This window comes from Coregonus clupeaformis, chromosome 26, assembly GCF_020615455.1.
Source record: "Coregonus clupeaformis isolate EN_2021a chromosome 26, ASM2061545v1, whole genome shotgun sequence".
Classification (NCBI taxonomy): domain Eukaryota; kingdom Metazoa; phylum Chordata; class Actinopteri; order Salmoniformes; family Salmonidae; genus Coregonus; species Coregonus clupeaformis.
This window is the reverse complement of record NC_059217.1, coordinates 35,134,743-35,151,916: the sequence shown is the minus strand read 5'-3', so window position 1 is coordinate 35,151,916 and position 17,174 is coordinate 35,134,743. Positions and strand designations below refer to the sequence as shown.

The 17,174-nt window shown below is 44.1% G+C and overlaps 1 protein-coding gene, 3 non-coding genes and 2 pseudogenes across 4 annotated transcripts; 2 read left to right on the top strand and 4 right to left on the bottom strand.

Annotated features, from left to right (window-relative positions):
* Nucleotides 1–1,002: 1,002 nt before the first annotated feature.
* LOC121565401 lies at nt 1,003–1,166 on the bottom strand. Its single transcript, XR_006000533.2, has one exon. It is a non-coding gene; the product is annotated as a U1 spliceosomal RNA (small nuclear RNA).
* Nucleotides 1,167–2,774: 1,608 nt separating this feature from the next.
* Nucleotides 2,775–2,936, bottom strand: LOC123481972. Its single transcript, XR_006657485.1, has one exon. It is a non-coding gene; the product is annotated as a U1 spliceosomal RNA (small nuclear RNA).
* A 1,603-nt stretch (nt 2,937–4,539) lies between these two features.
* LOC121541038 lies at nt 4,540–4,703 on the bottom strand. Its single transcript, XR_005995680.1, has one exon. It is a non-coding gene; the product is annotated as a U1 spliceosomal RNA (small nuclear RNA).
* Nucleotides 4,704–6,311: 1,608 nt separating this feature from the next.
* Nucleotides 6,312–6,434, bottom strand: LOC121540975 (annotated as a pseudogene).
* Nucleotides 6,418–10,069, top strand: LOC121539979. The gene is made up of 8 exons (XM_045207628.1): nt 6,418–7,135; nt 7,216–7,585; nt 7,738–7,825; nt 7,912–8,156; nt 8,331–8,693; nt 8,838–9,028; nt 9,120–9,456; nt 9,614–10,069. Exons 1-8 carry the CDS (start codon nt 6,876–6,878, stop codon nt 9,845–9,847), a joined length of 2,088 nt encoding a protein of 695 aa, XP_045063563.1. The 5' UTR covers nt 6,418–6,875; the 3' UTR covers nt 9,848–10,069.
* A 6,654-nt stretch (nt 10,070–16,723) lies between these two features.
* On the top strand, nt 16,724–16,846 carry LOC121540986 (annotated as a pseudogene).
* Nucleotides 16,847–17,174: the final 328 nt, after the last annotated feature.

Below are 17,174 nucleotides of genomic sequence, written 5' to 3'. Positions count from 1 at the left end.
GCAGAGCCAAGCACGAGCTAGCGAGATCCTATTGGCGCGTTCTAGCATTTTTTTAGCACATTTGTACATTAATGGTTGGTTAAGACGGGACCCACGAGTGCACTTTGATAGCCTATGCAATAACTATTCAAATGACCGGTGATTTCTTGGTTCTTTGAGGTACACTGTATTTTCAGATGACAACGAAAGTATTTCGATGAAGTTTGGTGAAGAAATCTTTAATATATAAACAGTCATTTTTCACAGAGCACATCCATAATGCAGAATGTCACATACATAATGGTACATTTTCCTCTCTAAAGTTTATATGACAATTTCTATATTTTCATCATTGTTGTTTTTGTGTGTTGCCAAGCCTTTATTTTCAAAGTGACTATTAATATTTTACCCTAAGACTTTGACATTCAAAGACGTTTGGGGGCGGCAGATTGCTTAGTGGTTAAGAGTGTTTTGCTAGTAACCGAAAGATCGCTGGTTCTAATCCCCGAGCTGACTAGGTGAAAAATCTGTTGATGTACCCTTGAGCAAGGCACTTAACCCTAATTGCTCCTGTAAATTGCTCTGGATAAGAGCGTCTGCTAAATGACTAAAATGTAATGTAAATATTTGCTGATGTGTCTATTCTCCCCAAAATGCCTGTCCATTTCCGTCACATCCATAACACAAGTTCTGTTGTTCTGTTACTTCAAACTGGTATTACTTAGAACTTTTTATTTTTATGTCTACACTTCCCCCATAATTAATAGCATACCATTTTCATTAATTATGCTAAAATGTACAATTGACAAACAGTTGTATTTTACTTCTTTTTCTAACAGTAGAAAACAGCACATGAATCGGATTCAGCATCGACAGACTGTTGATTCTTGAACCCCTAAACAGCAGAGCTGCTACAAACGCTAAAACCAGGAAGAGGCCGAACATTTCCCCAAACCAATCAAGAAATTCGAGCATCAAAAAGACGAACCAGTCTTATCCACAATTTATTTTTTACAATGAAATCAGGGGAGAGCGCGAACGCAGTCCCCCACTACCAGAAATTATGCAATCGAGATTTCCACATTTGGGAAATTCGCAGGGGTCAGCACAGCCAGAGTGCAATGGCTGAGCCTCACCCTGGGTGAACCGCCTTCTTGATCACGGTATCTCCCTTGCCAGGTAAGTATGAGTTGTACACGGTCAATGTGGGATAGTCCTTCCCGTGCGAACGTTTTAGGTTCATGGTTTTAGCACCACGGCTATTGACAGAAAAACAAGTAATTTCAATGGACGTTCAGTGCTATTTTGTCTACTTGTAGATGGAGAGGTGAAAACACGTTTTAACTGTTATTTTACTCAGTAAATGATGAGTGTTTCGCAATTTTCCCAGGATGCAATTCTGTAGAAATTATCGTAACAAAACATTTTTATTAAACGTCTGTCTGATAGCCGAAAGTACAATACATTATTATAAATAACCCTGAGTACAACCAAAACACACATAAAGCCAAGTGAATGGAATTTGTGATTTTATTTAGCTTTTCTCGTCTCGTGGTTCTTTTGTCTTCGAGAGATAAGCCAGACTGCAGTTCCACTATGGAACACTAGTGGGCACACTCCCCAGTCCCACACACTCACCCATACAGGCACATTGAAACAGGGACCACTGATAAAGCGTTAGAATTACAGAGTATAGTCAAAGATTACTTATAACTAAACCAAGATAGACCACAGCCTGACGTTTCCAATGGGAACTAATGAGCCACAGTGGGCAGAACAAGCAAGGAGGGGGCAGAGCCAAGCACGAGCTAGCGAGATCCTATTGGCGCGTTCTAGCATTTTTTTAGCACATTTGTACATTAATGGTTGGTTAAGACGGGACCCACGAGTGCACTTTGATAGCCTATGCAATAACTATTCAAATGACCGGTGATTTCTTGGTTCTTTGAGGTACACTGTATTTTCAGATGACAACGAAAGTATTTCGATGAAGTTTGGTGAAGAAATCTTTAATATATAAACAGTCATTTTTTCACAGAGCACATCCATAATGCAGAATGTCACATACATAATGGTACATTTTCCTCTCTAAAGTTTATATGACAATTTCTATATTTTCATCATTGTTGTTTTTGTGTGTTGCCAAGCCTTTATTTTCAAAGTGACTATTAATATTTTACCCTAAGACTTTGACATTCAAAGACGTTTGGGGGCGCAGATTGCTTAGTGGTTAAGAGTGTTTTGCTAGTAACCGAAAGATCGCTGGTTCTAATCCCCGAGCTGACTAGGTGAAAAATCTGTTGATGTACCCTTGAGCAAGGCACTTAACCCTAATTGCTCCTGTAAATTGCTCTGGATAAGAGCGTCTGCTAAATGACTAAAATGTAATGTAAATATTTGCTGATGTGTCTATTCTCCCCAAAATGCCTGTCCATTTCCGTCACATCCATAACACAAGTTCTGTTGTTCTGTTACTTCAAACTGGTATTACTTAGAACTTTTTATTTTTATGTCTACACTTCCCCCATAATTAATAGCATACCATTTTCATTAATTATGCTAAAATGTACAATTGACAAACAGTTGTATTTTACTTCTTTTTCTAACAGTAGAAAACAGCACATGAATCGGATTCAGCATCGACAGACTGTTGATTCTTGAACCCCTAAACAGCAGAGCTGCTACAAACGCTAAAACCAGGAAGAGGCCGAACATTTCCCCAAACCAATCAAGAAATTCGAGCATCAAAAAGACGAACCAGTCTTATCCACAATTTATTTTTTTACAATGAAATCAGGGGAGAGCGCGAACGCAGTCCCCACTACCAGAAATTATGCAATCGAGATTTCCACATTTGGGAAATTCGCGGGGGTCAGCACAGCCAGAGTGCAATGGCTGAGCCTCACCCTGGGTGAACCGCCTTCTTGATCACGGTATCTCCCTTGCCAGGTAAGTATGAGTTGTACACGGTCAATGTGGGATAGTCCTTCCCGTGCGAACGTTTTAGGTTCATGGTTTTAGCACCACGGCTATTGACAGAAAAACAAGTAATTTCAATGGACGTTCAGTGCTATTTTGTCTACTTGTAGATGGAGAGGTGAAAACACGTTTTAACTGTTATTTTACTCGTAAATGATGAGTGTTTCGCAATTTTCCCAGGATGCAATTCTGTAGAAATTATCGTAACAAAACATTTTTATTAAACGTCTGTCTGATAGCCGAAAGTACAATACATTATTATAAATAACCCTGAGTACAACCAAAACACACATAAAGCCAAGTGAATGGAATTTGTGATTTTATTTAGCTTTTCTCGTCTCGTGGTTCTTTTGTCTTCGAGAGATAAGCCAGACTGCAGTTCCACTATGGAACACTAGTGGGCACACTCCCCAGTCCCACACACTCACCCATACAGGCACATTGAAACAGGGACCACTGATAAAGCGTTAGAATTACAGAGTATAGTCAAAGATTACTTATAACTAAACCAAGATAGACCACAGCCTGACGTTTCCAATGGGAACTAATGAGCCACAGTGGGCAGAACAAGCAAGGAGGGGCAGAGCCAAGCACGAGCTAGCGAGATCCTATTGGCGCGTTCTAGCATTTTTTTAGCACATTTGTACATTAATGGTTGGTTAAGACGGGACCCACGAGTGCACTTTGATAGCCTATGCAATAACTATTCAAATGACCGGTGATTTCTTGGTTCTTTGAGGTACACTGTATTTTCAGATGACAACGAAAGTATTTCGATGAAGTTTGGTGAAGAAATCTTTAATATATAAACAGTCATTTTTCACAGAGCACATCCATAATGCAGAATGTCACATACATAATGGTACATTTTCCTCTCTAAAGTTTATATGACAATTTCTATATTTTCATCATTGTTGTTTTTGTGTGTTGCCAAGCCTTTATTTTCAAAGTGACTATTAATATTTTACCCTAAGACTTTGACATTCAAAGACGTTTGGGGCGGCAGATTGCTTAGTGGTTAAGAGTGTTTTGCTAGTAACCGAAAGATTGCTGGTTCTAATCCCCGAGCTGACTAGGTGAAAAATCTGTTGATGTACCCTTGAGCAAGGCACTTAACCCTAATTGCTCCTGTAAATTGCTCTGGATAAGAGCGTCTGCTAAATGACTAAAATGTAATGTAAATATTTGCTGATGTGTCTATTCTCCCCAAAATGCCTGTCCATTTCCGTCACATCCATAACACAAGTTCTGTTGTTCTGTTACTTCAAACTGGTATTACTTAGAACTTTTTATTTTTATGTCTACACTTCCCCCATAATTAATAGCATACCATTTTCATTAATTATGCTAAAATGTACAATTGACAAACAGTTGTATTTTACTTCTTTTTCTAACAGTAGAAAACAGCACATGAATCGGATTCAGCATCGACAGACTGTTGATTCTTGAACCCCTAAACAGCAGAGCTGCTACAAACGCTAAAACCAGGAAGAGGCCGAACATTTCCCCAAACCAATCAAGAAATTCGAGCATCAAAAAGACGAACCAGTCTTATCCACAATTTATTTTTTACAATGAAATCAGGGGAGAGCGCGAACGCAGTCCCCCACTACCAGAAATTATGCAATCGAGATTTCCACATTTGGGAAATTCGCAGGGGTCAGCACAGCCAGAGTGCAATGGCTGAGCCTCACCCTGGGTGAACCGCCTTCTTGATCACGGTATCTCCCTTGCCAGGTAAGTATGAGTTGTACACGGTCAATGTGGGATAGTCCTTCCCGTGCGAACGTTTTAGGTTCATGGTTTTAGCACCACGGCTATTGACAGAAAAACAAGTAATTTCAATGGACGTTCAGTGCTATTTTGTCTACTTGTAGATGGAGAGGTGAAAACACGTTTTAACTGTTATTTTACTCGTAAATGATGAGTGTTTCGCAATTTTCCCAGGATGCAATTCTGTAGAAATTATCGTAACAAAACATTTTTATTAAACGTCTGTCTGATAGCCGAAAGTACAATACATTATTATAAATAACCCTGAGTACAACCAAAACACACATAAAGCCAAGTGAATGGAATTTGTGATTTTATTTAGCTTTTCTCGTCTCGTGGTTCTTTTGTCTTCGAGAGATAAGCCAGACTGCAGTTCCACTATGGAACACTAGTGGGCACACTCCCCAGTCCCACACACTCACCCATACAGGCACATTGAAACAGGGACCACTGATAAAGCGTTAGAATTACAGAGTATAGTCAAAGATTACTTATAACTAAACCAAGATAGACCACAGCCTGACGTTTCCAATGGGAACTAATGAGCCACAGTGGGCAGAACAAGCAAGGAGGGGGCAGAGCCAAGCACGAGCTAGCGAGATCCTATTGGCGCGTTCTAGCATTTTTTTAGCACATTTGTACATTAATGGTTGGTTAAGACGGGACCCACGAGTGCACTTTGATAGCCTATGCAATAACTATTCAAATGACCGGTGATTTCTTGGTTCTTTGAGGTACACTGTATTTTCAGATGACAACGAAAGTATTTCGATGAAGTTTGGTGAAGAAATCTTTAATATATAAACAGTCATTTTTTCACAGAGCACATCCATAATGCAGAATGTCACATACATAATGGTACATTTTCCTCTCTAAAGTTTATATGACAATTTCTATATTTTCATCATTGTTGTTTTTTGTGTGTTGCCAAGCCTTTATTTTCAAAGTGACTATTAATATTTTACCCTAAGACTTTGACATTCAAAGACGTTTGGGGCGGCAGATTGCTTAGTGGTTAAGAGTGTTTTGCTAGTAACCGAAAGATCGCTGGTTCTAATCCCCGAGCTGACTAGGTGAAAAATCTGTTGATGTACCCTTGAGCAAGGCACTTAACCCTAATTGCTCCTGTAAATTGCTCTGGATAAGAGCGTCTGCTAAATGACTAAAATGTAATGTAAATATTTGCTGATGTGTCTATTCTCCCCAAAATGCCTGTCCATTTCCGTCACATCCATAACACAAGTTCTGTTGTTCTGTTACTTCAAACTGGTATTACTTAGAACTTTTTATTTTTATGTCTACACTTCCCCCCATAATTAATAGCATACCATTTTCATTAATTATGCTAAAATGTACAATTGACAAACAGTTGTATTTTACTTCTTTTTCTAACAGTAGAAAACAGCACATGAATCGGATTCAGCATCGACAGACTGTTGATTCTTGAACCCCTAAACAGCAGAGCTGCTACAAACGCTAAAACCAGGAAGAGGCCGAACATTTCCCCAAACCAATCAAGAAATTCGAGCATCAAAAAGACGAACCAGTCTTATCCACAATTTATTTTTTTACAATGAAATCAGGGGAGAGCGCGAACGCAGTCCCCCACTACCAGAAATTATGCAATCGAGATTTCCACATTTGGGAAATTCGCGTCGAGTCTACAGTAGCGCAACGACTGTAGACAGTTACGCGTTCTGTTTGGTCTAGAGTCTACAGTCACTGTAGACTCTAGACCAATCAGAACGCGTAACTGTTTACAGTCGCTTGCGTCACTTGAAAAAAAATCTCATTAGCAGCCTCGCAAAAATCGCATTAGCCCCGTATTTGGACCCCCCGACTTTCGCTCATTACTTTATTCGTATATCATTCATTGTCTTGGGATTTGGTGGAAGTTATCTGAGACCCTTGGAGACCTTAACCAACGTTTTTGTTTTGTGCGAATTGGTCTAGTTTTTCTCTTGATCGAGCCATTTCGGAGACCCACTGTTACGATCTTGCTGAGTTTACTGTCACTGTCAGTTTTGTATGTCAATGAAGATGGCGAGCCCAGTAATCCGCGTAATCAACCCAGATGCCCCTCCATATCGTCAGCAGGCCGTATTGGTGGCGACAAAGAGGCCCGTTACTATCGGGAGAAAAGGATGCTCTTTCCCAAACCTCCACAGGAGCTGCGGAACCAGGCTACAGCCTTGGCTCATGCAGAGAAGCTCCTTCGAGCGGAGGGTATCCACACTCCTTCGCGTCAGCTGTGCCTGGGAAAGCTGGTGAAGCTCCTTCGAGCGGAGGGTATCCACACTCCTTCGCGTCAGCTGTGCCTGGGAAAGCTGGTGATACCATTTGGCCAGTATGAAAACGCATCTTTTCACTGGCTTGTGGAAAACGATGTGGGCTACTTGAAGTAGTAAGTATATTATATTTAATACCATTGGAGGCAATGCATTTATTATACAATTTTAATGGCATGCTTATAATAAATGGCAGTATACTTGACAAGCACAGATCAGAGGAGACCACTCAACATAGGGAGGGAGAGAGAGTGAACCAGGGAGTGAAAGACTACCTCAATGAATATGCAGAGAGTTTCCCACAAGTCTGCATTCTCCTGGAGGCCAACATCGACAGGTGTATTTACGGTCAGAGAGGGTTTGAGGAAAGCACCTTTCAGGAGATGTGGACTCTCTACAGCAAGTACCCCACCCAAAAGGACAGGCCAGAGCTATTCAGTGAGGAGGAGAAGGAGATAATAAAGAAAGCATACAGTTCTGTGAGGAGGTGGCTGCACACACCAGTGACCCACATCACAAGTGTGCAGATGAAGCGGTTCAGGAAATATATTGTTGACAAGGAGCAAGTAAGTTGTATGTAATGGGAAGAGCAGAATAGCATGGTAAATTATTTTCATATTAGAGATATTTTAATCACTAAATGTTTTTGTTTGCTTTTGATAATTAAAAGCTGGTACATCATAAAATCTATATAGTTACAATACATTTTGTTGTCCAGCAACCGCAGGCAAGCACCTCCAAGTGTGATCCTTCATCATGGCCAGGGGACGACAGTGAACTGTTAGCTGCAAGCCAGGCTGTTGAAGGTAGGGGAGTTACAGAGTAAACAGACATGAAACCGTAAAAAATTTAAAAATTATACAAAACAACTTTGTTTGGAAAATTCCCACAGACACAATCAAACAGTTCGAGCCCCCTGTCCGGCCCAAGCAGCCCGAGCCGCCTGTCCGGCCCAAGAAGCTTGAACCCGCTGTCCGGCCCAAGAAGCCCGAGCCCGCTGTCCGGCCCAAACAGCCCGAGCCCCCTGTCCGGCCCAAACAGCCCGAGCCCCTGGCCAACCTCACAGAGTCCCCGTCCACAGCACAGGATCATGAGGGTCAGCCTTTTCCCACGGAATCACCTCTGAGTGACTCCCCTGTAAGTAAAATTCACATTATATGCAAACAATGTCAAGGAGAACAATTTGTTTAACATGTTGGTTTTTTTTTTTTTTTAATTGGTTGTATGTTTTGACATTCATTTGTACTAACCAAAGTAATGTAAAATAATAAGTAATAACTAAGTGTGTTTTGTATGTGTTGTGTGTTGCAGGTGGAGCTAGAGGGTTGGGTGCGTCTGTGGGAAAACCCCAATGGCATCCCATCTGCAGACATTTCCTGGCTCAAAGACCACAATGAAAGAGGGCTGTTCACACCCGTTCAAATCTATAAGGACAAAAGTGGTCTGTTCAGGAGGCGACGGGTGATGAAATCGGACCGCATGTGGTTTTACCCAGAAGAACCTCCCGGCTACGTCAGGGGTGCCCCGCCAACTCCACAACAGTTTTTTCGGAGTCGTGTTTTTGTGTGGCGTCCTGTTGGAGTGTGGAGGTACTCCCTGAAGTGTCCTCGAGGGGATCAGTGTCTGGGTAGAGGACGGAACGTGCACCTCTACAAGTCTGGCTATCACCACCGGGTATAACTCACTTCACCTTTGTTAGAGTTTTTACATTAGTTTATTACTATGTATGTAAACATGCAAGACAAAAAAGAGCACAGAAAGCCATATCCTGCTATTGGCCTTTTTTTAAATAAGATTTTCTCCCCATATGTACTTTAGGTACGTCACATCTGTGACGTGTCCACCTGGTACACCATGCTCACTGAGGTCCTGTGCTGTGGACCATGTACAAAAGCGGCCAGAAGCGGAGAAGGTGGCACAATGGGTCGGTGGCTTGCGTGGGATGCCGCTATTTTGTCCCAGCTTAGCGAGGCTCACCAAGCTATGTTCCCTGCCATCCTCACCAGCAAGTGAGTATACTGAACATAATGTGTGCGTTTGACAGACCTGGAAGTGTCACTCAAATCCACCTGAACATATTGATTGTGACTCTACTTATAGGCGTGGCGTGGATAGGACTGTTGTGCGCCTTCTGAGGGACCGGACGGAAGGGAACACCATGGTCAAGGTGTGGCGGCAGATACAGGAGAACCACGTTGAAGAGTACCTTCAGCGTAAGGACCTGTACACCACACTCCTCATGACTGTCGTGAAACCTGGAGGGATCGTTTCTGCACTAAGGCACACTTTCCAGGCTCCACCTCCTCCAAGAGAGCTCCCTTCCGCGCGGCTCCTGCGCCACGCCTTCCTGCTGGCGGAGGCCAACAACGTGCAGGATTACCGGAGCCAGATCCTCTCCACTTTTGGCACTGTGCTGAAAATGGATTCCACCAAGAAAGTATGTAAATCATGCAAAACATCTTGCAGTATTGTTTGGTTTTTTATTAAGTTTTAAATTGAACCCATTTTCACATTGTTGTAAAGTGATTAAGAAAAAATCACATATCAATAAAATCTAACAGGTTATCTCATTATGCACACTTGACATGTTTTAGGTGGTGAAGAAGCTGTCTGGGGAGGGTGGAGGCTCAGCTGAGTGGTTCACCAGCATCGGAAACGAGCACTCCCAGATAGTTTCATTTGTGCTGACCTGTGAGGAGTCCACAGAGAAGCTGAAACCGATGTGCCTTGGGGTCATGGAGAGGTTCCGGCTGGCCAATCAACCAGTCCCAAAAATTATATACGTGGACCGTGGGTGTTGCCGCGCGAGGGGATGCGCCGTAGAGTAGTGCAATTGCCCCTGATCGTGATTGGCTGGAAGTTTGGAGCGTGGGCTAAGTAATTATATGGTGTTTGTCAGTGTGTGAGTTAAACAGAATTAATTGAACTTCAGGACAGATTGAACTGATAGATGGCAATAACTGCTTCCATGCCTCCTATTTAGTTTTTTCCCAAGGAATTTAATGTTGTTTTGTGGCTTTACCTTTTCTACTAAAATATGTGCAAAATGATCTGATTTCATTGTGCTATTGGCACATTTCCTTACCTCAGTTACTTTATCTGTGTCTTTATGTTTTGATACATACAAATATAACCCCATTGTTCAATTCATTAATTGATATTCCACAACTGTTACTGTAGCACTGACCACTTTAATGAATAAAGTGCATGTATATTGGGGAACACTTATAAAAAAACACAGCACTACAGTGTAGACAATATAAGTTAGACAATATAAAATGTCATAAAATCAAAGCCTATTTACCATATGTACAATGCAACCGTCCCATATTTACAGATTTATTACAACATATTTATATTACTACAACTTGTCAACAACAGAGGTGAAGTGTTCGTAGCTGCTGTACACTTTGTTGTCCAGACCTTTTGATGGGGACATCATATTTGTAGGGCAGAAACTCTTTTTTTGTATTTTTTATGTCCCTGGGTTGTTTGGCCACAGAGTGTACAGACAGGGAGATTTTGCACCCTTGACACTTTGGCTCCTACTTCTGAGGAGTGTTCCTTATGCTTCCGCTTGAATTGCGTAGCTCTTGCCCAGAATGAAGTACTACTACTGTGTGCTGTGCCAATTGTAGTAGGCATTTTGGGCAGAGTTGGAGGGACTGATTTAGGTGGACCATCAATCCCTGGATTTGCCTCACTAGCAGGCATTATGGGCCATGTGGAGGGGCCAGCAATTCCTGGGGTTGCTGTAGATGCAGAGAGGGAGGGCACAGGTCTGTTGATGGTAGAGGGGGGCGTTGGGTTTTCTCACTGGTGGTGGCAGTAGCAAATGTGGCATCGGTGGCTGAGGCCGGGAGAGTGGTGCCATCATATCTGTCCTTCCCTTTAACACCTTGGTCCCTGCTGTGCTGGGTGTGGGCACATATTCCATCAGGGGGTAGTCTGGTGGAGGGAGGACTGCAGGCTGATGTGGTGCTGGTGGAAGGTCTGCAGATGAGATGGAGGTGGTCTTAGTGATGGTGGAGGGCTGTTTTGTGGCGTGCAAGTTGAGGAGCCTCTCTTGGCGACGGATAAAGTCCTGCACAGTCTTGCTGTTAATCTTGGGTAGAGGAATGCCTGCTTTGCACAGGACTGGATCCTCCACTAAAATCCGGTGCTGGACTCGCTCGTACGCCTTCAAGAGGGTTCTCTTCTCAGGACTGTTGCGAGAGCCTTGAGGTGAGCGCAACCACAACAGTTTCACCAGCGTGTACATCAGCCTGTTGTGCTGAGCACTGATGTCCTGTTGCGCTGGTGCGTAGCGCTTGGCCATCTTTACCCTCTGTATCAGAGCAGCGTCAACAAGATCGTCCCTTTTTGTGCGGCAGTAGAGGGTGTTGCCCCAGTGTGTTCTGTACAACTGGTTGAACTTTTGTGGCTGCTTGTCATGCTCCTCCACGGCATTCCAGGCTTTAAGGACCTGGTTTCTCTGCTCGGTGGTGAGTGACAGCTTTTTCTTCTGCCAGGCCAATCTCCACCAGCACAGAGCAGAACATTTCCAACTTAGGAAAGCCAGGAAGAGGGTTTGGACTGCAGGCATCCTCCTGTAAAAGAAAAAGCCATATGAATGTGGTAAGTTCAAATATGTTGTCTTTTTCAGTAACTGGTGCATTGTATTTCATTCTAGCAGACACACGGCTACTCACAAAGGCCGGAGGGGTGAACAGTGGCGGTTTCGTCGCTGGTGAGTGTGATGTGGGGCAGGACGGCATCCAGCGCACGGTCGTGTGCCTCCACATCGCTCTGGTACGCCTCGTCTGCGTCATCTGGATCAGGCTGCCCAGGTCGGAGCACCTCCTCTTCTGGACCAGGTCCATCGTTGACAATGTCCTGAAGAGAGAAGGGCCCAGATTCCCCCGTGCTCTGGCTGAACAGGTACTCCAACCCGAGCAGCTCGTTGGAAGAGACATCAGCAGGGGCCCGGAAATTCTCCTCCACAGTCTCTCCGAACAGCTGCTGACAGCGAGCGTTGAGGCGATCAATCAGCGGCGCCGAATAGGTCCTGTGGTGCCGTCTTTTGCCACCAAACACGGCATCCCCGCTCCTGTCAGAGTTCCACCGTGCAATGCCACTGATCAGGTAAACCTGATAGGGCCGTGCTGCACAGTGGGGACCTGAAAATCAAAATTGAAGGTATTATACAACAGTTAGTTCCACTTTTTCAACTAATTAGTTTGATTGGACAATGGGCATTCCATGAGTTCCTATATTGAGCGTTACTGCACGGGGACTTTTAACTACATGTATCACTCCGCTTTACAGGTGTTCTAATAAATGTTTTGTTTGTGTTGCTTGGCAAAAGTCAAGTCCGAAGTCCAGTTGCAGATCTTTTTGTGTTGGCGGAGGAAAATAAATGATTAAAAAAAGAAACAAATCATAATCTGTTGTGGCTTATTACTGTTAACTAATAAATGGCAATTGTAGAATGGTTGTATTAAAGCTATATCCAAATCACAGCTGTGATATATTCAGTACAATCGCACCCCCTCTCCTGTCATTATTGCTTAATGACAGGGTCACATATTTAATTTGTTACAAGTATAGAGAATACACCTGTGTACCTGGAATCATGTTCGGCAGAGCTTTGTGGAATCCTTCCAGGCTGTTGCTTCCACGCAGACATTTGTAGTAGGGTAGGTCCACATTGTTAATGGTTGTGGTACGCGCCACCCTATACATGTTCATGTCTGGTGGATCCTGGATGCACTCCAGGTGTCGCTGCTGGCCTGCCCACATCTCATCAATGGCCTCTGTAAATACATACATACATGCATGCATACAGTGAGTTATGTTCACTTTGTATGCAACTCTATCCGTATCAATGTTGTAATAACTTTTTTGAATGAGGTCTTTTATACCAGGTGTTTTGAAAAGGCTCACTCCGCTCTCGTCCAGCCCTGCGGGACCTTTCAGCTCCTCAATGGCCAGATGGATGAGCCGGAATGTTTCCTGAGCTCCCAGTGTGACCCTTCGCACGTGGTGTTTGAGGTGCTCCCTGGTAATGTAGAGGCGGACAATATCCTCATCTGACACAGTCATCAGCGTTGCCGGGTCCTTGGCTCTCATGGCCTTGATGAGCAGCTCCAGGTCTGAGCGGTTATAGGCCAGCACTCCCCCAGCTAGCGCAGACTTGAATGCAGCATACTTGAGTGGGACTCTGTGCGTATGGCTGCATCAAACCGGTGGATCCAGTGAAAGATGTCCAGACGCACAACCATCCCGTTGTCCACCCAAGGCTGGAACAAAATCCCCAGCGCTGTTGGGCCCTGCGCACGGCAACACCCACGGTCCACGATATAATTTTTGGGACTGGTTGATTGGCCAGCCGGAACCTCTCCATGACCCCAAGGCACATCGGTTTCAGCTTCTCTGTGGACTCCTCACAGGTCAGCACAAATGAAACTATCTGGGAGTGCTCGCTTTCCGATGCTGGTGAACCACTCAGCTGAGCCTCCACCCTCCCCAGACAGCTTCTTCACCACCTAAAACATGTCAAGTGTGCATAATGAGATAACCTGTTAGATTTTATTGATATGTGATTTTTCTTAATCACTTTACAACAATGTGAAAATGGGTTCAATTTAAAACTTAATAAAAAACCAAACAATACTGCAAGATGTTTTGCATGATTTACATACTTTCTTGGTGGAATCCATTTTCAGCACAGTGCCAAAAGTGGAGAGGATCTGGCTCCGGTAATCCTGCACGTTGTTGGCCTCCGCCAGCAGGAAGGCGTGGGCGCAGGAGCCGCGCGAGGGAGCTCTCTTGGAGGAGGTGGAGCCTGGAAAGTGTGCCTTAGTGCAGAAACGATCCCTCCAGGTTTCACGACAGTCATGAGGAGTGTGGTGTACAGGTCCTTACGCTGAAGGTACTCTTCAACGTGGTTCTCCTGTATCTGCCGCCACACCTTGACCATGGTGTTCCCTTCCGTCCGGTCCCTCAGAAGGCGCACAACAGTCCTATCCACGCCACGCCTATAAGTAGAGTCACAATCAATATGTTCAGGTGGATTTGAGTGACACTTCCAGGTCTGTCAAACGCACACATTATGTTCAGTATACTCACTTGCTGGTGAGGATGGCAGGGAACATAGCTTGGTGAGCCTCGCTAAGCTGGGACAAAATAGCGGCATCCCACGCAAGCCACCCGACCCATTGTGCCACCTTCTCCGCTTCTGGCCGCTTTTGTACATGGTCCACAGCACAGGACCTCAGTGAGCATGGTGTACCAGGTGGACACGTCACAGATGTGACGTACCTAAAGTACATATGGGGAGAAAATCTTATTTAAAAAAAGGCCAATAGCAGGATATGGCTTTCTGTGCTCTTTTTTGTCTTGCATGTTTACATACATAGTAATAAACTAATGTAAAAACTCTAACAAAGGTGAAGTGAGTTATACCCGGTGGTGATAGCCAGACTTGTAGAGGTGCACGTTCCGTCCTCTACCCAGACACTGATCCCCTCGAGGACACTTCAGGGAGTACCTCCACACTCCAACAGGACGCCACACAAAAACACGACTCCGAAAAAAACTGTTGTGGAGTTGGCGGGGCACCCCCTGACGTAGCCGGGAGGTTCTTCTGGGTAAAACCACATGCGGTCCGATTTCATCACCCGTCGCCTCCTGAACAGACCACTTTTGTCCTTATAGATTTGAACGGGTGTGAACAGCCCTCTTTCATTGTGGTCTTTGAGCCAGGAAATGTCTGCAGATGGGATGCCATTGGGGTTTTCCCACAGACGCACCCAACCCTCTAGCTCCACCTGCAACACACAACACATACAAAACACACTTAGTTATTACTTATTATTTTACATTACTTTGGTTAGTACAAATGAATGTCAAAACATACAACCAATTAAAAAAAAAAAAAAACCAACATGTTAAACAAATTGTTCTCCTTGACATTGTTTGCATATAATGTGAATTTTACTTACAGGGGAGTCACTCAGAGGTGATTCCGTGGGAAAAGGCTGACCCTCATGATCCTGTGCTGTGGACGGGGACTCTGTGAGTTGGCCAGGGGGCTCGGGCTGTTTGGGCCGGACAGGGGGCTCGGGCTGTTTGGGCCGGACAGCGGGCTCGGGCTTCTTGGGCCGGACAGCGGGTTCAAGCTTCTTGGGCCGGACAGGCGGCTCGGGCTGCTTGGGCCGGACAGGGGGCTCGAACTGTTTGATTGTGTCTGTGGGAATTTTCCAAACAAAGTTGTTTTGTATAATTTTTAAATTTTTTACGGTTTCATGTCTGTTTACTCTGTAACTCCCCTACCTTCAACAGCCTGGCTTGCAGCTAACAGTTCACTGTCGTCCCCTGGCCATGATGAAGGATCACACTTGGAGGTGCTTGCCTGCGGTTGCTGGACAACAAAATGTATTGTAACTATATAGATTTTATGATGTACCAGCTTTTAATTATCAAAAGCAAACAAAAACATTTAGTGATTAAAATATCTCTAATATGAAAATAATTTACCATGCTATTCTGCTCTTCCCATTACATACAACTTACTTGCTCCTTGTCAACAATATATTTCCTGAACCGCTTCATCTGCACACTTGTGATGTGGGTCACTGGTGTGTGCAGCCACCTCCTCACAGAACTGTATGCTTTCTTTATTATCTCCTTCTCCTCCTCACTGAATAGCTCTGGCCTGTCCTTTTGGGTGGGGTACTTGCTGTAGAGAGTCCACATCTCCTGAAAGGTGCTTTCCTCAAACCCTCTCTGACCGTAAATACACCTGTCGATGTTGGCCTCCAGGAGAATGCAGACTTGTGGGAAACTCTCTGCATATTCATTGAGGTAGTCTTTCACTCCCTGGTTCACTCTCTCTCCCTCCCTATGTTGAGTGGTCTCCTCTGATCTGTGCTTGTCAAGTATACTGCCATTTATTATAAGCATGCCATTAAAATTGTATAATAAATGCATTGCCTCCAATGGTATTAAATATAATATACTTACTACTTCAAGTAGCCCACATCGTTTTCCACAAGCCAGTGAAAAGATGCGTTTTCATACTGGCCAAATGGTATCACCAGCTTTCCCAGGCACAGCTGACGCGAAGGAGTGTGGATACCCTCCGCTCGAAGGAGCTTCACCAGCTTTCCAGGCACAGCTGACGCGAAGGAGTGTGGATACCCTCCGCTCGAAGGAGCTTCTCTGCATGAGCCAAGGCTGTAGCCTGGTTCCGCAGCTCCTGTGGAGGTTTGGGAAAGAGCATCCTTTTCTCCCGATAGTAACGGGCCTCTTTTGTCGCCACCAATACGGCCTGCTGACGATATGGAGGGGCATCTGGGTTGATTACGCGGATTACTGGGCTCGCCATCTTCATTGACATACAAAACTGACAGTGACAGTAAACTCAGCAAGATCGTAACAGTGGGTCTCCGAAATGGCTCGATCAAGAGAAAAACTAGACCAATTCGCACAAAACAAAAACGTTGGTTAAGGTCTCCAAGGGTCTCAGATAACTTCCACCAAATCCCAAGACAATGAATGATATACGAATAAAGTAATGAGCGAAAGTCGGGTCCAAATACGGGGCTAATGCGATTTTTGCGAGGCTGCTAATGAGATTTTTTTTCAAGTGACGCAAGCGACTGTAAACAGTTACGCGTTCTGATTGGTCTAGAGTCTACAGTGACTGTAGACTCTAGACCAAACAGAACGCGTAACTGTCTACAGTCGTTGCGCTACTGTAGACTCGACGCGAATTTCCCAAATGTGGAAATCTCGATTGCATAATTTCTGGTGGTGGGGGACTGCGTTCGCGCTCTCCCCTGATTTCATTGTAAAAAATAAATTGGGGAAAAGACTGGTTCGTCTTTTTGATGCTCGAATTTCTTGATTGGTTTGGGGAAATGTTCGGCCTCTTCCTGGTTTTAGTGTTTGCAACAGCTCTGCTGTTTAGGGGTTCAAGAATTTCTACTGTTAGAAAAAGATGTAAAATACAACTGTTTGTCAATTGTACATTTTAGCAAAATTAATGAAAATGGTATGCTGCTATGTTTGGTTCAATTTACTTGTTTTTAAGACAATAACTTTATATACTTTACCATAAACTCATAAAGCTTAGCAGGGTCGGGCCTAGTTAGTCCTTGGATGGGAGAC